Source organism: Mobula birostris, chromosome 5 (assembly GCF_030028105.1).
Source record: "Mobula birostris isolate sMobBir1 chromosome 5, sMobBir1.hap1, whole genome shotgun sequence".
Taxonomy (NCBI): domain Eukaryota; kingdom Metazoa; phylum Chordata; class Chondrichthyes; order Myliobatiformes; family Myliobatidae; genus Mobula; species Mobula birostris.
In genome coordinates this window covers 206,408,393-206,434,043 of record NC_092374.1, presented here as the reverse complement: position 1 = coordinate 206,434,043, position 25,651 = coordinate 206,408,393, and the positions used below count along the sequence as shown (strand labels likewise).

General features: G+C 53.6%; 1 protein-coding gene across 2 annotated transcripts in view; it reads left to right on the top strand.

The window, feature by feature from the left end:
- Positions 1-25,062, top strand: part of skic2 (SKI2 subunit of superkiller complex) — a 105,593-nt gene extending 80,531 nt beyond the window's left edge. For both annotated transcript variants that reach the window (XM_072259404.1, XM_072259403.1), the window contains 9 exons: positions 1,987-2,121; positions 2,707-2,811; positions 5,478-5,625; positions 6,078-6,204; positions 14,476-14,686; positions 15,966-16,076; positions 18,449-18,667; positions 19,851-19,991; positions 24,819-25,062. In XM_072259404.1, coding sequence (XP_072115505.1) covers positions 1,987-2,121; positions 2,707-2,811; positions 5,478-5,625; positions 6,078-6,204; positions 14,476-14,686; positions 15,966-16,076; positions 18,449-18,667; positions 19,851-19,991; positions 24,819-25,019 — 1,398 coding nt within the window. In that variant the 3' untranslated portion in view covers positions 25,020-25,062. The remainder of the gene's footprint in view (positions 1-1,986; positions 2,122-2,706; positions 2,812-5,477; positions 5,626-6,077; positions 6,205-14,475; positions 14,687-15,965; positions 16,077-18,448; positions 18,668-19,850; positions 19,992-24,818) is intronic.
- The last annotated feature ends 589 nt before the right edge of the window (positions 25,063-25,651 follow it).

The window sequence follows — 25,651 nt, the reverse complement described above, 5'->3', positions numbered from 1 at the left end:
ATGTAATTACAGAGCAGAAAACACAGTCACACAGCACACACAACCCATGTAATTACAGAGCAGAAAACATAGTCACACAGAGCACACGGCACACATGATCCATATAATTATGGTAGCAAAAACATATGTGAGGCGTGGGAGAATAGGACCAACCAAGTGTGACAGTGGAACTGGAGGAAATAGTGGAGGTACTTAATGAATACTTTGTGAAGACACAAAGCTTGGGGGTGTTGTGGATAGTGTGGAGGGCTGTCAGAGGTTACAGCGGGACATTGATAGGATGCAAAACTGGGCTGAGAAATGGCAGATGGAGTTCAACCTGGATAAGTGTGAGATGGTTCATTTTGGTAGGTCAAATAAGATGGCAGAATATAGTATTAATGGTAAGACTCTTGGCAGTGTGGAGGATCAGAGTCCTGTAATCATACTACGCTCAATTCTGGTCGCCTCACTACAGGAAGGATGTGGAAACCATAGAAAGGGTGCAGAGGAGATTTACAAGGATGTTGCCTGGATTGGGGAGCATGCCTTATGAGAATAGGTTGAGTGAACTTGGTCTTTTCTCCTTGGAGCGACGGAGGATGAGAGGTGACCTGATAGAGGTGTACAAGATGATGAGAGGCATTGATTGTGTGGATAGTCAGAGGCTTTTTCCCAGGGCTGAAATGGCTAGCACGAGAGGGCACAGTTTTAAGGTGCTTGGAAGTAGGTACAGAGGAGATGTCTGTTTTTTATGCAGAGAGTGGTGAGTGCATGGAATGGGCTGATGGTGGTGGAGGCAGAAGCGATAGGGTCTTTTAAGAGACTTCTGGATGGCTACATGGAGCTTAGACAAATAGAGGGCTATGAGTAAAGCCTATGTAGTTCTAAGGTAGGGACATGCATGTTCGGTACAGCTTTGTGGGCCGAAGGGTCTGTACTGTGCTGTAGGTTTTCTACGTTTCTATACAGTTGCACACCGCACACAGCACATAGCACATATAACCCATATTATTACGATGGTCGAAAACATACAGTCACACACAACACACAGCACGTATAACCCATAAAATTACAGAGCAGAAAACATAGACACACACAGCACACATAACCCATATAATTATGGTAGCAGAAAACATACAGTCACAAGAATAACAGTATAGTGCGAGTCCCTTCGTGTCACGGCCTGTTGATGGTGCACGGTTCATTGTCCTGGAGCCAGGTTTCTGCAAGAACAATGCATCACGTGCTCGTGCGGCAACAGATGAATGCAGTTCAGCTTGCCTTCCACCGAGCAGACGCCAGAGCAAGCAGTGCTGGGAGGGGTCAGCTCCCCCAGCCCAGGGTGAACGGAGAAATTCAAATGGGGGTTCAACTTGGGCAAATGTGAGGTGGATTTTGGGAAATTAAACCAGGGCAGGACATGCTCAGTGAATGGTAGGGTGCCGTAGAACAAAGAGACATACTGATACAAGGACAGTTCCCTGAGGGGAACACGGGTAGACAGGGTGGGGAGGAAGGCGTTGGCCTTCAGCAGACAGAGCACAGTAGCGGGCAGGCATGTTGAACTGAGACCTCACTACTGGAAGGATGGTATTAATTTGGAAAGGATGCAGTAAACACTCAGCGAGAACGATAAACTTTATTTCTATGTGTTAATGAGCCATCACAATCCCAGGTTTGTGCCGGGGACAGTCTGTGAGTGTCACAGTGCTTCTTGTGCCAACACAGCATGCCACAGCTCACTAACCCTAACCCGCATGTCTTTGGCCTGTGAGGGGAAACTGGAGCACCCAGAGGAAACCCCATATGGTCAGGGAGAATGTACTAACCCCTTACGGACAGTGGCAGGAAATGAATCCGGGTCACTGGTGCTGTGAGGCGTCGTGTTATCCGTGCCACCCTCGTTGAGTGGCCCGTGAGGGTATTAACCCGGGTGGGACTCCAGGGTTTGAGCTGTGAAGAGAGGTTGCAGGCGGTCACAAACAGGAACCGTTTACCTTGCAGATATACGAGCAGCAGATCCAAGACCTGACCAAGAAGCTGGCCAACTTGGATGTGGAGTGTGTTGGGCAGCTGAGTGACCTTGAGCACTACTACATCACCGTACGGGAGCTCCTGTACACGCGGGCCTCTCTGCAGGTACACTACACCTCAGCACGATGCAGCGCGGCTCCGTCAGGTAACATGAGACAGGGAATTCCAGACCCAGTGTGATGTCAGACAGTCGTGGATGAAGGGTCTTGGCAATGGTGCCCAGTGTCGCCACACTTCCAGTGGCAACATACATCGCCCACAACTTCGGATTGTGGGAGGAAACCAGAGCACCCAGAGGAAACTCGCGTGATCGGGGGGAGAACGTACACGGTTGTTACTGACATTGGCGGGAATTGACCTTAGACCACTGACGCTGTAGAGCGTTGCGCTAACCACTGCACTACCGCGTTGCCCTGCAGAGGTAGCAGAAATTCCCCCGCCGTCCCCTGGTTTCTCGTACTCGCCTACATGCTCGCGGTACCTTGCATCGGCCGTTTCACCTCGCAACCAGGGCACGTAGGCGGACGCGGACGCCGGAGTGCTCGGGTGAAGCCCACACGTTCACTGGTCGAGCGTGCGTGCTCCGCGCAGTGTCGGGAATGAGCGAGTTACTGGAGCTGTGGTTCTGATGGGGTGGTGTTCTGTGATGAGGTAAGCTCTGACCCGCGTCTGCGCCCCATTGCTTTACAGAAGAAAGTGATGGAATCGACGAGTGGGGTGAAGGCTTTGTCTGCAGGGCGAGTGGTGGTGGTTAAAACTCAGCAGCACAGGAATGCGCTGGGAGTGATCCTGCAGGTAGGAGTGAGGGGATGGGATATCCGTCTGTCTACGTTTGTGTATGTGTCTGTTTTTTTCAGTCCGCAGTGCAGAGCAGGCCCTTCCAACCCTTCGAGCCGTGCCACCCATCAGCCCATCGATTTAACCTTAGCCTAATCGCAGGACAATTTACAATTAGATGGGCTGAAGGGCCTGTTTCTGAGCTTTTCTATTACCAATTGGCCTACAAACGGGTACGTCTCTGAACTGTGGAAGGAGGAGCACCTGGCAGAACCCAGCCTGCCCCTGGGGAGGAACGGACAGACTTGCTCACGGATGATGCCGGAATTGAACTCCAAACTCTGATGTCCTGAGATGCAATGGCATCACACTAACCAGCACCCTACCGCGGCCCCCCCACGGTGTGTTTGTACGTGGCTTTCTGTTCACTGAGAAGCTTCTAACAGGCGTCATCTACTCTCCAGATCCATTTCGTTACCATACGCACATTGAAACAGGCAGGGAAATGCTGTGTTGCATGAACAACCCACAGACCCTAAGCAGCACACAAAATGCTGGAGGAACTCAGCCGGCCAGTCAGCGTTTCAGACCGAAATCCTTTGGCAGGACTTCGACATTTTGTCCCTAGAAGCTGCCTGGCCTGCTGAGTTCCTCTGGCATTTTGTGTGGGTGTTGCTCGGACTTCCAGCATCTGCAGATTTTCTCCTGTTTGTGAACGGACCTGAGGATGCGCTGGGGCCAGCCTGCAAGTGTTGATGCACGTTCTGGTAACGACATAGCATGTCCACAATGCTCGACAGTGCAACACACCCCACAACAGCAAAACAAGCCCCGTCCCTCCCTCCCACCCACAATCACGGAAACTTCTTCCACTGTAAACTAGGCCTCCAGCTTGTGACACGTTCACGCACTCCATGGGTAACCTGAGGTCCGTTCTGGGACACTGTTTAACTAAACTCAGTCACTTAAAAAAAAAACCCACACCATAAGACACAGGAGCAGAATTAGGCTATTCAGCCCATCAAGTCTGCTCCACCGTACCATCATGGCTGATTTATCCCTCTCAACCCAATGGCCTTCACCCCATAACCTTTGATGCCCTGACTGATCAAGAACCTATCAAACTGCACTTTAAATACACTCAATGGCTGGGTCTCCGCAGTCATCTGTAGCAATGAGTTTCATAGATTCCCTACCATCTGGCTAAAAAAAGTTCCTCCTCGCCTCTGTTCTAAAGGGATGTCCCTCTACTCTGAGGCTGGTCTGGTCTTAGACTTCCCCAGCATGGGAAACATCCTCTCCACATCCACTCTTTCTCAGCCTTTCAATACTTGATAGGTTTCAGTGAGATCCCTCCATTCTTCTGAAGTCCAGCAAGGTATCAAATGCTATCTCATACGTTAGCCCTTTCATTCCTAGAAACATTCTCGTAAACGTCCTCCCGGACCTTCTCCAATGCCAGCAATATTAGTAACTACAAATCTATTGGAATAGTGTTAGACAGAGCACAGAAGTGAGAAACTGCAAGCCCAAGAGATTCTGCAGATACTGGAAACCCCGAGTAGCGCACACAAGGTGCTGGGGAAGCTGAGCAGGTCAGGCAGCGTCTATGGAGGGGAATAAACAGTCGACACTAAAGGCCACGTCAGCACTCTCTGCGAGTAACGCAGAGGCAGGCTTTTACTGGGCTAAGCCAACTGTCCTTTGGCCCCTTTCCACTGTTCGGCATACCACTTCCACATTCCCAAATCACGTCCTGCACTCTCTTACCTTTTCCCTCCATACTTGGGCCGGTGTATGGTGGAGGTTAAAACAACCACGTTTCTGGAACGTGGGCGGAAACCGGAGCACCTGGGGGAAGCCCATGCAGTCACAGGGTGAACGTGTAAACTCCGCGCAGACAGCACCTGATGTCGGCGTTGAACTGGGGTCTCTGGGGCTGAGAGACCGCATCGATGTAACTCGTTAGATCGCTAATGTGAGGGCATCTGCCCACCTACCTCATCCCGTCTCTTTGACTGCAGACCTACTGATGGTTGCCTCATGCACAGGCCATAGAGTGCCTCAGCACAAAAACAGGCCCTTCGGCCCATCTAGTCCATGTTCAACTGTTATTTTGCCTGGTCCAATCATCCGCACCTGGACCGTAACCCTCCAAACCCTCCCATCCATGTACCTATCCAGACTTCTCTTAAGTGTCAAATCTGCATCCACCACTTCTGCTGGCATCTTGTTCTCCACTCTCACCACCCTCTGCGTGAAGATGTACCCCCTCGTGTTCCCTTTAAACATTTCACCTTTCACCCTTAACCCGTGACATCTAGGTGTAGTCTCACGCAACCTCAGTGGAAAAAGCCTTCTTGCGTTTACCCTGTCGATACCCCTCTGTCATATCCCCCCCTATTTTCGGACTCTTCAGGGTATAAATTCCTAATCTATAACTCAGGTCCCGGCAACATCCTTGTAAATTTTCTTTGTACTCTCTCTGGAGGTTCAGGCTGCTGGGCATCCTGCGGTGAGATCCAGGGATGGGGGGATGAGGTGTGGGTAGTCAACTGGCTGTGACTCTGTCGTCTGGCTCTGGGTGGGTGAGTGTGCTGAGGCGAGGGAGGTGGCAGAGCCGTCGATGAGGGAGGGAAGGCAAGAGGGGTTGTCCCGCAGTCACTGTAGCGTTTTTCCCTTAGGTTTCCGGCGACTCGGGCAACCGGTCGTTCACCACCCTGGTGCTGTGCGATTCGCGAGGAGGCCAGGAGGAGAGGGGAGGGGGTGTGGATTCCTCGGCAGCTCCCACCCCTGATCAGCTGCTCGCCAACAAGCTCTTCCTGCCCGAGGGTGAGTCTAAACCTTCCCGCGCACCCTTTCCTCCCCGCCACATAACCCAGCCCTGTCCCCCTCCCCACCCAGCTGCTCTCCACAGTACCTCCCAGCCCTGTCTGCACCCCACCTCTGTCCCGTCCCCGTTCAGTACCCCTCAATCCTCTCCCTCATACCAGACATCGATGCAGCCAGTCGCAGCACTCTCCACGGTACGACTGTAGGAATTTGCAAGTGCCTGGGTGACATACCAATGAGATATAGCAGCTACGGTGCCTTCTTTGCAACTGCATCGATATGTTGGCCCCAAGATAGATTCTCCGAGAGATTGCGACCGAGGACAGAGAGGACCAGGAAGTGGGATGGAGTTGCAGTCCTAAGCCCCTCTGTGGTGGGGGTGGGGGGGGGGGGAACGGACAGCATGAGAAGGTGAGCTGACGGATCCTCACCTCTGACCATCCCTGCATCAGGACCCTGTGGCCACACGGTGGTGAAGCTGTCACCCACAGATATCAGCAGCATCACAGCAAAGACACTGCGGATCAATGCGGACAAAATCATCGACGACTTCAAAAAGAGACAGGTACCCCGCTTCCGGTGAGTGTCTGTTCCGAGAAAAGCCTCTGTTCCTGCCTTACCTCCTTCCAGTATGTGTAGCGTCTGTGACACCCCCTCTGTCCCTCCCTTACCCCTTCCAGTGAGTGTCAGGGTCTGTGTAACACCCTCTGTCCCTCCCTTACTCCCCAGTGAGTGTCAGGGTCTGTGAAACCCCCTCTGTCCCTCAATTACCCCCTTCCAGTGAGTGTCAGGGTCTGTGTAACCTCCTCGGTCCCTCCCTTACCCCCTTCCGGTGAGTGTCAGGGTCTGTGTAATACCCTCGGTCCCTCCCTTACCCCCAGTGAGTGTCAGGGTCTGTGAAACCCCCTCTGTCCCTCCCTTACCCCCAGTGAGTGTCAGGGTCTGTGAAACCCCCTCTGTCCCTCCCTTCCCCCCTTCCAGTGAGTGTCAGGGTCTGTGAAATCCCCCTCAGTTCCACCCTTACCCCCTTCCAGTGGGTGTCAGGGTCTGTGAAACCCCCTCTGTCCCTCCCTTACCCCCCAGTGGGTGTCAGGGTCTGTGACACCCCCTCTGTCTCTCAATTACCCCCTTCCAGTGAGTGTCAGGGTGTGTGAAACCCCTTCTGTCCGTCAATTACCCCCTTCTGGTTGGTGTCAGGGTCTGTGAAACCCCCTCTGTCCCTCCCTTCCCCCCTTCCAGTGAGGGTCAGGGTTTGTGACACCCCCTCTGTCCCTCCCTTACCCCCCAGTGGGTGTCAGTTGTTGGATCTGGTGATGTTGATCTGGTGGTGTTTCAGAAGTTGAGGATGCCTCGCACATGGTTGTTATGGACATTTCATTAACTGTTAAGGAACACAAAGGAACTAAGCTTCTAGGCAAATACATAATTAGCTGTAACTACAATTACTAAACAATTTACTGAACAGGTACACAGGTGTAGGGAATTATATCAAATTATAAGCAAACCTAGAAAAGTTAAACTACTATAACAATTCTGCACCCTAATCCAATACTGTGTTGTTGTCGTGGTCTGTAATCTCCCCTGTGTGATAAGAAACTACTGTCGACCCAATTATCTTAAAATTATGCTCCTTGTTAAAGCCATTTCCACTCTGGTGAAAGGTTTCTGACTGTCTACTCGATCTATGCCTCTCATCATCTTGTACACCTCCATCAAGTCACGTCTCATCTGACTTTGCTGTGGAGAGAATACCCCTAGCTCTCTCAGCCTATCCTAACATGCTCACTAATCTAGTCAGCATCCTGGCAAATCCCCTCTGCACCCTCTCTAAAGCTTCCACATCCTTCCTGTAATAAGGTGAACAGAACTGGCGACTGTATTCCAAGTGTGGTCTAATTAGGGTCCTGTAGAGTGGAAACATCACCTCATGGCTTTTGAACACAGTTTCCCAAGTAATGAAACACACCCGCATGCCTTTGTAACCACTCTATCAACCTTGCATGGCATCTTTGAGGATTGACCACAAGATTCCTTTGTTCCCCCACAGTGCTAACAACCCTGCATTTTGCCTTCAGGTTCGGCCTTCAGAATAGTCACACTGTTCCAGACAGTGTAGACTATCTCACTGTTCCAGATAGTGTGGACTGTCACACTGTTCGAGATACTGTGGACTGTCTCACTGTTCCAGGTAGCGTGGACTGTCACACTGTTCCAGGTAGCGTGGACTGTCACACTGTTCCAGGTAGCGTGGACTGTCTTACTGTTCCAGGTAGTGTGGACTGTCTCACTTTTCCAGATAGTGTGGGCTGTCTCACTGTTCCAGATAGTGTGACGATCACACTGTTCCAGATAGCGTAGACTATCTCACTGTTCCAGATAGTGTAGACTATCTCACTGTTCCAGATAGTGTGACGATCACACTGTTCCAGAAAGTGTGGACTGTCTCACTGTTCCAGATAGTGTGGACTGTCTCACTGTTCCAGATAGTGTGGACGATCACACTGTTCCAGATAGTGTGGACTATCTCACTGTTCCAGATAGTGTGGACTGTCACACTGTTCCAGATAGTGTGGACTGTCTCACTGTTCCAGATAGTGTGGACTGTCTCACTGTTCCAGATAGTGTGGACTGTCTCACTGTTCCAGATAGTGTGGACTGTCTCACTGTTCCAGACAGTGTGGACTGTCTCACTGTTCCAGACAGTGTGGACTATCACACTGTTCCAGATAGTGTGGACTATCACACTGTTCCAGATAGTGTGGACTGTCACACTGTTCGAGATACTGTGGACTGTCACACTGTTCGAGATACTGTGGACTGTCTCACTGTTACAGGTAGCGTGGACTGTCACACTGTTCCAGGTAGCGTGGACTGTCTCACTGTTCCAGATAGTGTGGTCTATCACACCGTTCCAGATAGTGTGGTCTATCACACCGTTCCAGATAGTGTGGTCTATCACACTGTTCCAGATAGTGTGGTCTATCACACTGTTCCAGATAGTGTGACGATCACACTGTTCCAGATAGTGTGACGATCACACTGTTCCAGATAGTGTGGACTATCTCACTGTTCCGGATAGTGTGGACTATCTCACTGTTCCAGATAGTGTGGACTGTCACACTGTTCCAGATAGTGTGGACTGTCTCACTGTTCCAGATAGTGTGGACGATCACACTGTTCCAGATAGTGTGGACGATCACACTGTTCCAGATAGTGTGGACTATCTCACTGTTCCAGATGGTGTGGACTATCTCACTGTTCCAGATAGTGTGGACTATCTCACTGTTCCAGATAGTGTGGACGATCACACTGTTCCAGATAGTGTGGACTGTCTCACTGTTCCAGATAGTGTGGACTATCACACTGTTCCAGATAGTGTGGACTGTCTCACTGTTCCAGATAGTGTGGACTGTCTCACTGTTCCAGATAGTGTGGACTGTCTCACTGTTCCAGAGAGTGTGGGCAATCACACTGTTCCACATGGAACTTCTCAATCCAGCTCTGTATCCTGTCAATGGCCCATTGTAACCTTTCTACACTACCCACAACTCCACCAACCAGTGTCTTCGAAACTTTTATAGTTATTTTTTTGAGACGGAGACGAAGGTGATTGATCACGGCAGGGATGTGGTCTTTATGGAGTTTTGACACGATCCTTTATGGTTAAGGCACATCGAGACTGTGCAGAATGGATTCAGAATTGGCTTAGGCATACAACACAGAGCCTGATGGTAGAGGGGTGTTATTCTGAATGCAAGTCGGTGACCAGTGTTACAGTCATATTCATAGAGTACCACAGCACAGAAACAGGCCCTTTGGCCCATCAAGTCCATGCCAAACTCTTATTCTGCCTAGTCCTATCGACCTTCACCCTGACCATGGCCCTCCAAACCCTGGCAATCCATGCACCTATCCAAATTTCTCTGAAATGTTTTAATCAAACCCACACCCACCACTTGTGCTGGCTGCTTGTCCCACACTCTCACCACCCTCTTAGTGAAAAAGTTCCAACTCAGGTCCACTTTAACTTTTCACTTTTCACCCTTAACCCAAGACCTCTAGTTGTAGTCTCACCCAACTTCAGTGGAAAAAGCCTGCTTGCATTTACCCCATCTCCACCCCTCAGAACTTTGTATACCTTTCAAATCTCCCCTTATTCTACGCTCCAAGAAATAAAGTCTGAACTTCTTCAATCTTCCCCTATAACTTAGGTCCTACAACATCCTTGTGAACTTTATCTGCAGTCTTTCAATCTTATTTACATCTTTCCCCTAGGTAGGTGACCAAAACTGTACACAATTCTCCAAATTAAGTCTCACCAACTCCAGTTGTCTTGTACAACTTCAACATAACATCTCAACTCTTCTACTAAACACATTGATTTATGAAGGCCGATATGCCAGAAGCCCTCTTTATGAATTCAGGAATTGTGGATCTGTATTCCCTCGTTCTACCACACTCCTCTGTGTACTACTGCTCACTGTGTACACCCTACCCTGGCTGGTCCTCCCAAAGTGCAACACCTCACACTTGTCTGCACTAAATTCCATCTGACATTTTTTTTAGCCCAATTTTCCAGCTGGTCCAGATCCCATTGCAAGCTTTGATAGCCTTCCTCGCTGTCTCCTGTCTTGGTGTCATCAGCAAATTTGCTGATCCAGTGGCGTTCTGCGAGGGTCAGTGCTGGGGCTTTTGATTTCTACCGGAAGACAATGTAGTGCAGATGACATAAATATTGGTGGGGTTGTGTCCAGTGGAGAAGATTACCAAAAGATACAGTTGGAATATAGATCAAATGGAAATGTGGGCGGCAAAGTGGTAGGTGGAGTTTATTAGAGGTCAAGTGTGAGGAGTTGCACTTTGGGAAGGCAAATGTAGAGGGAATGTTTTCAGTAAATGGCCAGACTACCACGGCCTGCTGCTGCATCTGGACCAGCTGGAAAACTGGGCTTCAAAATGGCAAATTTAGTGCAGACAACTGTGAATTGCACAACCGTAGGTCTTGCACTGAGGAGTGCGGTGTAACAGAGGGATCAGGGCATAGAGGTCCATAATGCATTGAAAGTGGTGTCACATGTAGATAGGGTCGTAAAGAAAGCTTTTAGCACATCGGCCTTCATAAATCAAAGCCTTGAGTACAGGAGATGGGATGTATGTTGAAGTTGTATAAGAGATCAGAGCATCCTAATTTGGAGTAGTGTGTCAAATCACAAACAAAAGCAAATCTGCACTTGCTGGGAATCCAAGCAACACACACAAAATGCTGGGGGAACTCGGCAGACCAGGCAGCAGCTATGGAAAAGAGTACAGTCGGCGTTTCTGGCTGTGACCCTTTATCCGTACCTCCAGTATTTTGTGTGTGTTGCTTGGAGTGTTGCTTGCAATTTTGGTCACCCATCTACAGGAAAGATGTAAATAAGGTTGAAGAGTACAGAGAAAATTTACAAGGATGTTGCCAGGTCTGTGGAACCTGAGTTATAAGGAAAGATGGAACAGGTTAGGACTTTATTCCTTGGATCGTAGAAGATTCAGGGGAGGTTTGATAGAGATATACAAAATTATGAGAGATATAGATGGGGTAAATACAAGCAGGCTTTTTCCGCTGAGGTTGGTTGGGATCACAACTAGAGGTCATAGGTTAAGGGTGAAAGGTGAAATATTTAAGGGGAACTTGAGGGGAAATTCTTCACTCTGAGGGCCATGAGAGTGTGCAAGGAGCTGCCAGTGCAAGTGGTGCATGCAAGCTCAATTTCCTTGTTCAAGAGAAATTTGGATAGGTACAAGGAAGGCAGATTAAATGGCTCAGCATGGACAAAATAGGCTAAAAGGCCTGTTTCTATGCTGCACTTTTCTGACAACATTGATGTGCAAAGGAATCTTTGAGTCTGAATCCAAGGATAAAGACCTTGAAGTGTGGCTGTGTAGATTGTCAACGAGGAGGAGTGTTATTTCAAATTTGCACTGACTGGTCTCCCAATAAGGAAGGCAAGGATCCAGAGAATCATTGGGAATCTGGGGCGACGTGTATTGAAGGGGAACATAGGAACATAGAAAACCTACTGCACAATACAGGCCCTTTGGCCCACAAAGCTGTGCCAAACATGTCCTTACCTTAGAAATTACCTAGGGTTACCCACAGCCCTCGATTTTTCTAAGCTTCATGTACCTGTCCAAGAGTCTTTTAAAAGACCCTATCGTATCCGCCTCCACCACTGTCACCAGCAGCCCATTCCACGCACTCACCACTCTCTGCGTAAAAAACTTACCCCTGACGCCTCCTCTGTACCTACTCCCCAGCACCTTAAAACTGTGCCCTCTTGTGCTAGCCGTTTCAGCCCTGGGAAAAAGCCTCTGACTATCCACATGATCAATGCCTCTCATCATCTTGTACACCTCTATCAGGTCACCTCTCATCCTCCATCACTCCAAGGAGAAAAGGCCAAGTTCACTCAACCTATTCTCATAAGGCATGCTCCCCAATCCAGGCAACATCCTTGTAAATCTCCTCCGCACCCTTTCTATGGTTTCCACATCCTTCCTGTAGTCAGGTGACCAGAACTGAGGACAATGCTCCCAAGTGGGGTCTCACCAGGATCCTATATAGCTGTAACATTACCTCTTGGCTCCTAAACTCAATCCCACGAAGGCCAGTGCACTGTATGCTTTTTTAACCACAGAGTCAACCTGCAGCTTTGGGTGTCCTATGGACTCGGACCACAAAATCCCCCTGATCCTTCACACTGCCAAGAGTCTTACCATTAATACTATATTCTGCCATCATATTTGACCTACCAAAATGAACCACCTCACACTTATCTGGGTTGAACTCCATCTGCCACTTCTCAGCCCAGTTTTGCAGCCTATCAATGTCCCGCTGTTACCTCTGACAGCCCTCCAGACTATCCACAACACCCCCAACCTTTGTGTCATCAGCAAATTTACTAATCTATCCCTCCACTTCTTTATCCAAGTCAGTTATAAAAATCCCAAAGAGTAGGGGTCCCAGAACAGATCCCTGAGGCACTCCACTGGTCACCGACCTCCATGCAGAATATGACCCGTTTACTACCAATCTTTCCCTTCTGTGGGCAAGCCAGCTCTCCCACAAGGCAATGTCCCCTCAGGTCCCATGCTTCCTTACTTTCTCAATAAATCTTGCATGGGGTATCTTATCAAATGCCTTGCTGAAATCCATATACACTGTATCTACTGCTCTGCCGCCATCAATGTGTTTAGTCATATCCTCAAAAAAATTCAATCAGGCTTTTAAGGCACGACCTGCCTTTCACAAAGCCATGTTGGCTATTCCTAATCATATTATGCCTCTCCAAATGTTCATAAATCCTGCGTCTCAGGATCTTCTTCTTCAACTTACCAACCACTGAAGTAAAACTCACTGGTCTATAATTTCCTGGGCTATCTCTGCTCTCTTTCTTAAATAATGGAACAACATCCACAACCCTTCAATCCTCCGTAACCTCTCCCGTCCCCATTGATGATGCAAAGATCATCGTCAGAGGCTCAGCAATCTCCTCCCTCGCCTCCCACAGTAGCCTTGGGTACATCTCGTCCGGTCCCTGTGACTTATCCAACTTGATGCTTTCCAAAAGCTCCAGCACATCCTCTTAATGTGTCGTATGCTTAAGCTTTTCAGTCTGCTGTAAGTCATCCCTACAATTGCCAGGGTCCTTTTTCGTAGTGAATATTGAAGCAAAGTATTCATTATAGTACCTCTGCTATCTCTTCCGGTTCCATACACACTTTTCCACTGTATCACTTGATTGGTCCTATTCTCTCACATCTTATCCTCTTGTTCTTCACATATTTGCAGAATGCCTTGGGGTTTTCCTTAATCCTGTCCAGCAATGCCTTCTCATGGCCCCTTCTGGCTCTCCTAATTTCTTTCTTAAGCTCCTTCCTGCTAGACTTATAATCTTCTAGATCTCTATCATTACCTAGTTTTTTGAACCTTTCCTAAGCTCTTCTTTTCTCCTTGACTAGATTTACAACAGCCGCAGAACTCCACGCAAATATCCCCTGAACATTTGCCACATTTCTTCCTTACGTTTTCCTGAGAACATCTGTTCCCAATTTATGCTTCCAAGTTCCTGCCTGGTAACCTCATATTTGCCCGTACTCCAATTAAACATTTTTCTAACTTGTCTGTTCCTATCCCTCTCCAATGCTATGGTAAAGGAGATAGAATTGTGATCACTATCTCCAAAATGCTCTCCCACTGAGATATCTGACACCTGACCAGGTTCATTTCCCAATACCAAATCAAGTACAGCCTCTCCTCTTGTAGGCTTATCTACATATTGTGTCAAGAAATCTTCCTGAACACACCTAACAAACTCCACCCCAGCTAAACCCCTCACTTGAGGGAGATGCCAATCAATATTTGGGAAATTAAAATCTCCCACAACAACCCTGTTATTATGACTCCTTTCTAGAATCTGTCTCCCTATCTGCTCCTCGATGTCCCTGTTACTATTGGGTGGTCTATAAAAACACCCAGTAGAGTTATTGACCCCCTTCTGTTCCTAACTTCCACCCACAGAGACACCGTAGCCAATCCCTCCATGACTTCCTCCTTTTCTGCAGCTGGACCTTGAAGACCCAAACTCAATGATTCAGGAACAGCTTCTTCCTCTCCGCCCTCACCTTTCTGAACAGATGATGAGCACTACCTCGCTATTGGTATGTGGTTGAAGGTCACAAGGGTTTGTGATGACTGGAGGAGGGGAGCTGATGCTGGAGACCCCATGCCCTGATCTCACGGGTAGCAGAAGGGTTTGCGGTTCATGTAGCTGAGGGACAAAGTCTAACACACGCTGTGTATTCTTACAGGAACGATCCGCCTGGACCGTCGGTCACCACGGCAACGCAGGAGCTGCTGCGCCTGGCCGAGGGCAGCCCAGGCGGTATTGCCAGTCTGGACCCGGTCAGTGACCTGCAGCTAAAGGACCTGGACCTGGTGGAGGGCTACAGCAGAGCGCGCCAGCTGGAGGGCTCCCTCAGCACTTTCACCTGTGTCCACAGCCCCAAGTTCACCACCGAGGTAGATTTATGTTACTGACATACCTCGCGCAGTTTGTTATCTTGTGGCTGCAGAACTGTGCAATGTATAAAAATCACTTTACGTTACAATAGCTGGCCGCTGGGGTAGTGGCATCTGCACTGGACTTTGGGGTGAGTGGTCTTGGGTTCGAATCCAGGCGGCCCTTGCACGCTTTCCAGTCATACAGGGTTGAGCGTCAAGATAGCAACTCTGCCTCATAAAAAACATGTACTGAAGGGATGGCAGGGTTGCCACCCGATGTACCGCAAGGCACAGAGAGAATCAACACACAGTTACAATAAGTCGTGTGGGGGGAAAAGAAAAGGAAAAATATTGAGATTGTGCATAGATCAATCAGAAATCTGATGGCAGAGGGGAAGAAGCTATTCTTGAAACGTTGAGTGTGTGCCTTCAGGCGCCAGTCCCTCCTCCCTGATGAGAAGGGGGCATGTCCTGGGTAATGGGGGTCCTTAATGATGGATGTCATCTTCCTGGGGCATCGCCATTTGAAGATGTCCTGGATCTGCGGAGGCTAGTCCCCGTTATGGAGCTGGCTGTGTTTACAACTTTCTACAGCTCTTTCCGATCCTACCCCCGATCACTCTCTCACCCTCCTGTCCATGCTCTTTGCTTCTCTAGCTGACCCCTCCTACTTATCCCTCATCAGTAGAACTACTCCCACCCCTCCTTGCTGTGCATCCCACCCCTCCATGACCCTACTGTCAAAGTAACTCATGACCAAAAACAAAACAAATCCCAGGGAGTGTGGAGTGGTGTAGAAACCCAGGGGCAGGGCAAGGTGGGGGCAGAGGAGATCTCAGGGTGTGGTGGGGTGACCATGGGGGAGGGAGGGGAAGAATGGGAGGGGTGATAGAGCTCCCGAGTGACTTTCTCTCCCTCTCTCCTTCTGACTCCATGTCTCACCCATGTTCTGTCCCTGTCTCTGTTTCTCTCTCTCTTCTCCTTCCTGTCTGTTTGTCTGGCTCTCTATTTTCCACTGTTTTCCCATCTCTTTGACTCTTTCTTCTCTCTCTCCTTTTGCCACTCTGTCCCCGTTTCTGCCTCCCTGCCTCTCCCATCTGCCTTTCTCTCCCCCTGTCTCTGTTTCTCTCTCCCCTTCCTGTCTTCTCTCTGTCACTCCATCTCTCTCCCGCTCTTTCTGTCTCCGTTTCTATCTATGTCCCCTTCCGTTTCCCCATCTTCGTCTGTCTCTCTCCCTCTGTCCCCCGGCCCTGCTCCCCTCCTTTTCATTTCCGGCCCTCCCCTCCCTCTGCTGCAGTACGTACGGATGCAACAGCGGATGGTGATGAAGGAGGAGCTGGAGCGACTGCGGTTCCTCTTGTCTGACCAGAGCCTGGTCTTACTGCCTGAGTACCAGCAGCGCGTGGAGGTGGGTGTAGTGCCAGGGTTGGGCAGAGCGGAGGGTGGGTGTAGTGCCAGGGATGGGCAGACCAGAGGGTGGGTGTAGTACTGGGGGATGGGCAGGGCAGAGGGTGAGTGTTGTACCGGGGATGGGCAGAGCAGAGGGTGGGTGTAGTACTGGGGGAGCAGAGGGTGGGTGTAGTGCCGGGGGTGGGTAGGGCTGAGGGTGGGTGTAGTGCCGGGGGTGGGCAGGGCGGAGGGTGGGTGTAGTGCCGGGGATGGGCAGAGCAGAGGGTGGGTGTAGTACTGGGGGAGCAGGGCAGAGGGTGAGTGTTGTACCGGGGATGGGCAGAGCAGAGGGTGGGTGTAGTACTGGGGGAGCAGAGGGTGGGTGTAGTGCCGGGGGTGGGTAGGGCTGAGGGTGGGTGTAGTGCCGGGGGTGGGCAGGGCGGAGGGTGGGTGTAGTGCCGGGGAAGGGCAGGGCGGAGGGTGGGTGTAGTGCCGGGGGAGGGCAGGGCGGAGGGTGGGTGTAGTGCCGGAGGTGGGCAGGGCGGAGGGTGGGTGTTGTGCTGACAGTGGGCAGGGCGGAGGGTGGGTGTAGTGCCGGAGGTGGGCAGGGCGGAGGGTGGGTGTTGTGCTGACAGTGGGCAGGGTGGAGGGTGGGTGTAGTGCCGGGGGAGGGCAGGGCGGAGGGTGGGTGTAGTGCCAGGGGTGGGCAGGGCGGAGGGTGGGTGTAGTGCCGGGGGTGGGCAGGGCAGAGGGTGGGTGTTGTGCCGACAGTGGGCAGGGTGGAGGGTGGGTGTAGTGCCGGGGGTGGGCAGGGCGGAGGGTGGGTGTAGTGCCGGGGGTGGGCAGGGCGGAGGGTGGGTGTAGTGCCGGGGGTGGGCAGGGCGGAGGGTGGGTGTAGTGCCGGGGGTGGGCAGGGCGGAGGGTGGGTGTAGTGCCGGGGGTGGGCAGGGCGGAGGGTGGGTGTAGTGCCGGGGGTGGGCAGGGCGGAGGGTGGGTGTAGTGCCGGGGGTGGGCAGGGCGGAGGGTGGGTGTAGTGCCGGGGGTGGGCAGGGCGGAGGGTGGGTGTAGTGCCGGGGGTGGGCAGGGCGGAGGGTGGGTGTAGTGCCGGGGGTGGGCAGGGCGGAGGGTGGGTGTAGTGCCGGGGGTGGGCAGGGCGGAGGGTGGGTGTAGTGCCGGGGGTGGGCAGGGCGGAGGGTGGGTGTAGTGCCGGGGGTGGGCAGGGCGGAGGGTGGGTGTAGTGCCGGGGGTGGGCAGGGCGGAGGGTGGGTGTAGTGCCGGGGGTGGGCAGGGCGGAGGGTGGGTGTAGTGCCGGGGGTGGGCAGGGCGGAGGGTGGGTGTAGTGCCGGGGGTGGGCAGGGCGGAGGGTGGGTGTAGTGCCGGGGGTGGGCAGGGCGGAGGGTGGGTGTAGTGCCGGGGGTGGGCAGGGCGGAGGGTGGGTGTAGTGCCGGGGGTGGGCAGGGCGGAGGGTGGGTGTAGTGCCGGGGGTGGGCAGGGCGGAGGGTGGGTGTAGTGCCGGGGGTGGGCAGGGCGGAGGGTGGGTGTAGTGCCGGGGGTGGGCAGGGCGGAGGGTGGGTGTAGTGCGGGGGGTGGGCAGGGCGGAGGGTGGGTGTAGTGCGGGGGGTGGGCAGGGCGGAGGGTGGGTGTAGTGCGGGGGGTGGGCAGGGCGGAGGGTGGGTGTAGTGCCGGGGGTGGGCAGGGCGGAGGGTGGGTGTAGTGCCGGGGGTGGGCAGGGCGGAGGGTGGGTGTAGTGCCGGGGGTGGGCAGGGCGGAGGGTGGGTGTAGTGCCGGGGGTGGGCAGGGCGGAGGGTGGGTGTAGTGCCGGGGGTGGGCAGGGCGGAGGGTGGGTGTAGTGCCGGGGGTGGGCAGGGCGGAGGGTGGGTGTAGTGCCGGGGGTGGGCAGGGCGGAGGGTGGGTGTAGTGCCGGGGGTGGGCAGGGCGGAGGGTGGGTGTAGTGCCGGGGGTGGGCAGGGCGGAGGGTGGGTGTAGTGCCGGGGGTGGGCAGGGCGGAGGGTGGCTGTAGTGCCGGGGGTGGGCAGGGCAGAGGATGGGTGTAGTGCCGGGGGTGGGCAGGGCGGAGGGTGGGTGTAGTGCCGGGGGTGGGCAGGGCAGGGTGGTGGGAGTACAAGTGCGGGGAAAGTACGTGTGTGTGTGTGATTCAGTGGAACATTTTTGGGGGGTGGTGAGCTGTGTTGGAGGGGAGGAGAAGCCCTTATGTGGAGTCGGAGGACACCAGAGGTGTGTTTGAGGGTGGGGAATGAGGCGTTTTTGGGTGAGGTTAGTGGGTGGGGTTGAAAACAAAGCTTCCTCTTCTAACCCTCGTGTCCTGCACCCTTGCCCCCTCCCCCCCCGGTTCCCTCCCCCGTCCTCACTGCCCCAACCCCTCCTGCTCAGGTGCTGAAGAGGCTCAGGTACATTGACAGTAGTTGTGCAGTGCAGTTGAAGGGCCGAGTGGCCTGTGAAATCAGTAACCACGAGCTGATCGTCACGGAGATGGTCCTGGAGAATGTGCTGACGGAGCTGCGGCCTGAGGAGATCGTCTCACTGCTCTCCTGCCTTGTCTTCCAGCAGAAAACACAAGTGGAACCTGAACTCAGCGAGACCTTGCAAAGGGTGAGAGGGGGTGACCCCGGCAGAGGTGGGGAAAGGGGGAAGGGAGAGGTCGGACACTGGCAGAGGTGGGGAACGGGGGAAGGGAGGGGTCGGACACTGGCAGAGGTGGGGGGAAGGGAGGGTCGGACCCTGGCAGAGGTGGGAGAAAGGGGGGAAGGGAGGAGACGGACACTGGCTGAGGTGGGGGAAGGGAGGTATCAGACCCCGGCAGTGGTGGGAGAAAGGGGGGAAGGGAGGGGTCGGACCCCGGCAGTGGTGGGAGAAAGGGGGGAAGGGAGGGATCAGACCCCGGCAGTGGTGGGAGAAAGGGGGGAAGGGAGGGATCGGACCCCGGCAGCGGTGGGAGAAAGGGGGGAAGGGAGGGGTCGGACACCGGCAGAGGTGGGGGAAGAGGGGAAAGGAGGGGTCGGACACTGGCAGAGGTGGGGGAAGGGAGGGGTTGGACACTGGCAGAGGTGGGGGAAGGGAGGAGTTGGACACTGGAAGAGGTGGGGGAAGGGAGGGGTCGGACACTGGCAGAGGTGGGGGAAGGGGGAAGGGAGGGGTCGGACACTGGCAGAGGTGGGGGAAGGGAGAGATTGGACACTGGCAGAGGTGGGAGAAGGGGGGAAGGGAGGGGTCGGACCCCGGCAGAGGTGGGAGAAGGGGGGAAGGGAGGGGTCAGACCCTGGCAGAGGTGAGGAAAGGGGGGAAGGGAGGGATCGGACCCCGGCAGAGGTGGGAGAAAGGGGGAGAGGGAGGGGTCGGGCACTGGCAGAGGTGGGGGAAGGGAGGGTCGGACACTGGCAGAGAGGGGAAGGAATGGTACGTACACCGGTAGAGGGGGAAAAGGGCGGACTGTGGCGGACGGGGGGCAAAAGGATGACAGACTCTGACAGAGCAGTAACGGAACCAGGCAGAGCTGTGTGCGAAGAGGAAGACAAATTCCAGTGGAGGTGGGAAAGAGGGGAGAAGGGACCGAGGCCGATGGACCCCAGTGCAGTGAGGGAAGGTGTTCCCGGCAGAGAGATGGTGGGGATGGACCCAGGCAAGTGCGGATAGGAAAGAACAGAAGTCGTCCCCTCGTCTGCTCTCTGCCCGACTAAGCACAGCCATGTCCAGCTCAGGTAGTTCTGTTAACAGGTGGGACTGACGATCAGGCAGTGGGACGGTGGGCTGGAATGACCATTTGCTGCCCACGCAGGGCGTGGAGCGGATCCGGGGCGTGGCGGAGCGGATTGCCATGCTGCAGCGTGAGTGTGGCCTCAGAGAGTCAGTGGAGGATTTTGTTGACCAGTTCAAGTTCGGCCTGGTGGAGGTGGTGTTTGAGTGGGCACGGGGTCTGGTGAGTATTGTCGTGGGTCTCCACGGCTCTGCCGCACAGGATGAACTAGGGAGATGGTTGAGCGACAACCCCCCCTCCATCCGACACACTTGTTCAAACCACTCTTGGCATGACACCCTCACACACCCACACCTTCCTATCCTTGTAAAACCCACCTTGTCTATATAATGGCCTTAAGACCCTCTGTCTCTGTGACCCTTCTCTGGCCCCTAGGCACCTCCCCGTCTCTGTGACCCCCCCCCCACCATGGCCCCGAGGCACAACCCGTCTCTGTGACCCCCCCCCACCATGGCCCCGAGGCACAACCCGTCTCTGTGACAAATTTTTTGAGGATGTGACTGAACATGTTGATGAAGGGCAAACACAAGGAATTCTGCAGATGCTGGAATTTCAAGCAACACACATCAAAGTTGCTGGTGAACGCAGCAGGCCAGGCAGCATCTTGAGGAAGAGGTACAGTCGACGTTTTGGGCCACGACCCTTCGTCAGGACTGACTGAAAGAAGGGATAGTAAGAGATTTGAAAGGGGGAGGGGGAGATCCAAAATGGTAGGAGAAGACAGGAGGGGGAGGGATGGAGCCAAGAGCTGGACAGGTGATTGGCAAAGGGGATATGAGAGGATCATGGGACAGGAGGCCTAGGGAGAAAGAAAGAGGGAGGGGAGAAAAAAACCTAGAGGATGGGCAACGGGTATAGTCAGAGGGACAGAGGTAGAAAAAGGAGAGAGAGAAAAAGAAGACCTCACCAGTTCCCCTCTACCACCACTCTCCTCCGTCTAGCAGAATAAGTCCTTACTCTTAGTAATTTTTCCTTTGGCTCCTCCCACTTCCTCCAAGCTAAAGGTGTAGCCATGGGCACCCATATGGGTCCCAGCTATGCCTGCCTTTTTGTTGGCTTTGTGGAACAATCTATGTTCCAAACCTATTCTGGTATCTCTCCCCCACTTTTCCTTCGCTACATTGATGACTGCATTGGCGCTGCTTCCTGCACGCATGCTGAGCTCGTTGACTTCATTAACTTTGCCTCCAACTTTCACCCTGCCCTCAAGTTTACCTGGTCCATGTCTGACACCTCCCTCCCCTTTCTAGATCTTTCTATCTCTGGAGACAGCTTACCCACTGATGTCTACTATAAACCTACTGACTCTCACAGCTATCTGGACTATTCCCCTTCTCACCTTGTATCTTGCAAAAATGCCATCCCCTTCTCACAATTCCTCAGTCTCCGCCGCATCTGCTCTCAGGATGAGGCTTTTCATTCCAGGACGACGGAGATGTCCTCCTTTTTTAAAGAAAGGGGCTTCCCTTCCTCCACTATCAACTCTGCTCTCAAACGCATCTCCCCCGTTTCACGCACATCTGCTCTCACTCCATCCTCCTGCCACCCCACTAGGAATAGGGTTCCCCTTGTCCTCACCTACCACCCCACTATCCTCCAGGTCCAACATATAATTCTCCGTAACTTCCGCCACCTCCAACGGGATCCCACCACTAAGCACATCTTTCCCTCCCCCCTCCCCCACCCGCTTTCCGCGGGGATCGCTCCCTACGCGACTCCCTTGTCCATTCGTCCCCCCCCATCCCTCCCCACTGATCTCCCTCCTGGCACTTATCCGTGTAAGAGGAACAAGTGCTACACATGCCCTTACACTTCCTCCCTTACCACCATTCAGGGCCCCAGACAGTCCTTCCAGGTGAGGCGACACTTCACCTGTGAGTCGACTGGGATGATATACTGCATCCGGTGCTCCCAATGTGGCCTTCTATATATTGGCGAGACCCAATGCAGACTGGGAGACCATTTTGCTGAACACCTACGCTCTGTCCGCCAGAGAAAGCAGGATCTCCCAGTGCCACACATTTTAATTCCACATCCCATTCCCATTCTGACATGTCTATCCACGGCCTCCTCTACTGTAAAGACGAAGCCACACTCAGGTTGGAGGAACAACACCTTATATTCCGTCTGGGTTGCCTGATGGCATGAATATTGACTTCTCTAACTTCCGTTAATGCCCCACCTCCCCCTCGTACCCCATCCGTTATTTATTTTTGCACACACATTCTTTCTCTCTCTCTCCTTTTTCTCCCTCTGTCCCTCTGACTATACCCCTTGCCCATCCTCTGGGTTTCCCTCCTCCCCCTTTCTTTCTCCCTGGGCCTCCTGTCCCATGATCCTCTCGTATCCCTTTTGCCAATCAACTGTCCAGCTCTTGGCTCCATCCCTCCCCCTCCTGTCTTCTCCTATCATTTTGGATCTCCCCCTCCCCCTCCCACTTTCAAATGGCTTACTAACTCTTCCTTCAGTTAGTCCTGAGAAAGGGTCTCGACCTGAAACGTCGACTGTACCTCTTCCTAGAGATGCTGCCTGGCCTGCTGCGTTTGCCAGCAACTTTTATGTGTGTTAATGAAGGTAGAGCTGTGGATGTAGTGTATATGCATTTCAGCAAGGCATTTGATAAGGTACCCCATGTGAGACTTATTGAGAAAGTAAGGAGGCATGTGATCTTTGGGGATATTGCTTTGTAGATGCAGAATTGGCTTGCTCACAAAAGGCAAAGAGTGGTTGTAGACGGGTCATATTCAGCATGGAGGTCAGTGACCAGTGGTGTACCTCAGGGATCTGTTCTGGGGTGGAGGGATGGGTTAGTAAATTTGCTGATGACACAAAGGTTGGAGGTGTTGTGGATAGTGTGGCAGGGCTGTCAGAGGTTACAACAGGACATTGATAGGATGCAAAACTGGGCTGAGAAGTGGCAGATGGAGTTCAACCCAGATAAGTGTGAAGTGGTTCATTTTGGTAGGTCAAATATGATGGCAGAATATAGTATTAATAGTAAGACTCTTGGCAGTGTGGAGGATCAGAGGGATCTTGGGGTCCGAGTCCATAGGACACTGAAAGCTGCTGTGCAGGTTGACTGTGTGGTTAAGAAGGCATACAGTGTATTGGCCTTTATCAACAGTGGGATTGAATTTAGGAGCCGAGAGGTAATGTTGCAGCTACATAGGACCCTGATCAGACCACACTTGGAGTACTGTGCTCAGTTCTGGTCGCCTCACTACAGGAAGGATGTGGAAACCAGAGAAAAGGTGCAGAGGAGGTTTACAATGATGTTGCTGGATTGGGGAGCATGCCTTATGAGAGGAGGTTGAGTGAACTTGGTCTTTTCTCCTTGGACTGGTGGAGGATGAGAGGTGACCTGATAGAGGTGATTAAGATGATGAGAGGCATTGATCAGAGGCTTTTTCCCAGGGGCTGAAATAGAAACATAGGAAACCTACAGCACAATACAGGCCCTTTGGCCCACAGAGTTGTGTGGAACATGTCCCTACCTTAGAAATTACTAGGCCTACTCATAGCCCTCTATTTTACTTGCTCCATGCACCTATCTAAATGTCTCTTACCCTATTGTATCCGCCTCCCCCACCATTGCTGGCAGCCCGTTCCATGCACTCACCACTCTCTGAGTAAAAAAAAAACCTACCCCTGACATCTCCTGTGTACCTACTCCCCAGCACGAGAGGGCACAGTTTAAGGTGCTTGGAAGTAGGTACAGAGGAGATGTCAGGGGTAAGTTTTTTATGCAGAGAGTGGTTAGTGCGTGGAACGGGCTGCTGGCAACGGTGGTGGAGGCGGATACGATAGGAACTTTTAAGAGACTCCTGGATAGGTACATGGAGCTTGGAGAACAGAGGGCTATGGGTAACCCTTGGTAGTTTCTAAAGTAAGTAAATGTTTGGCACAGCATTGTGGGCTGAAGGGCCTGTATTGTGCTGTAGGTTTTCTATGTGACCCCCTCTGGACCCCTGGCTCCTCCCCGTCTCTGTGACCCCTCTGCTCCCTGCATCACTCCTGTCTCTGTGAAACCCCTCTCCGCTCTCTAAGTCCCCCCTCTAGCCCCTATGTAATCCCCCATATCCGTAAGCCCTTCCGGCCCCTGCACCCCTCTGCCACCATCTACCCTCCCCTCGCCTCCTCTCCTCATCCTGAGCCTTCTGGAGCCGGGAGGCATTATGGCTCTTTTCCTCCCCCCCCCCCCGTGATCCCTGTCCCTGGGCCGATGGGGGGATACGGGTGGCTGGGGAATTCTGTCCCTGGGCCGATGGGTGGGATACGGGTGGCTGGGGGATTCTGTCCCCGGGCCGATGGGGACATACGGGTGGGTGGTGTCCCCTGTCCCTGGGCCGATGGCAGGGGATAGGAGTGGGTGGTGTCCCCCTGTCCCGGGGCAGATGGGGGGGATACGGGTGGCTGGGGGATTCTGTCCCTGGGCCGATGGGTGGGATACGGGTGGCTGGGGGATTCTGTCCCCGGGCCGATGGGGACATACGGGTGGGTGGTGTCCCCTGTCCCCTGTCCCCGGGCCGATGGGGGGATACGGGTGGGTGGTGTCCCCTGTCCCTGGGCCGATGGCGGAGGATAGGAGTGGGTGGTGTCCCCCTGTCCCCAGGCCGATGTGGGGATACGGGTGGGTAGTGTCCCCCTGTCCCCAGGCCGATGGGGGGATACGGGTGGGTGGTGTCCCCCCTGTCCCTGGGCCGATGGGGGGATACGGGTGGCTGGGAAATTCTGTCCCTGGGCCGATGGGATACGGGTGGGTGGTGTCCCCCTGTCCCTGGGCCGATGGGGGGATACGGGTGGGTGGTGTCCCCTGTCCCCGGGCCGATGGGGGGATACGGGTGGGTGGTGTCCCCCCTGTCCCCGGGCCGATTGGGGGATACGGGTGGGGGTGGGGGATTCTGTCCCCGGGCCGATGGGGGGGATACGGGTGGCTGGGGGATTCTGTCTGGCCCTGTCTCTGACCAGCTCTGCCCGGTCTGCCCGAAGCCTTTTGCTGAGATCACGACGCTGACCGACGTACAGGAGGGGATCATCGTGCGCTGCATCCAGCGGCTTAACGAGACGTGCCGTGACGTGCGCAACGCGGCCCGCATCATCGGCGACCCCACGCTGCACGCCAAGATGGACCAAGCGTCCAATCTGATCAAGAGGGACATTGTGTTTGCTGCCAGCCTGTACACCCAGTGACCAGGGGAAGGAGGGGATGGTGTAAATAAACAGCCTGTCTACAGTGCGTGTCTCTTCGTCACCACCACTTCTCCGCGCGTCCCAGACAACGGGTAGAGCGAGGAGCCTGTGACGGGTCACTGAAAGAGGCAAGAGCTTCACAGTGAGGGGCGAAGTGGTCACAGAGACGGGAAAGGGATTATCAGTCCCTGAGGTAACCTGCCAACAGCCTAAACATGGGGCTCCACAAAATATTATACAATGCCCCTCCTCACCACTTCCACCTCCTCCCTTCTGCCTTTGCCCCTTTCCTCCATGTCTTGCTCCCTCTCCTCCTCCTCCTCTTGACCCCTTTCCTCCTCCTCTTACCCTCAGTCCTCTTCCTCTTGCCTCCTCTCCTCCTCCCTGCTCCTCCATCCTGCCCTTCCCCTCTTCCTTCTCCCACCTTCCCCTCCTCCCATCCCCCATCCTCCCCTCCCCTCCCCATCCTCCCCTCCCCTCCCCATCCTCCCCTCCCCTCCCCATCCTCCCCTCCCCCCTTGTCCCCTCCCCTCCCCCCCTCCCCTCCCCCTCGTCCCCCTCCCCCTCGTCCCCCTCCCCCTCGTCCCCCTCCCCCTCGTCCCCCTCCCCCTCCTCACCCCTCCCCCTCCTCA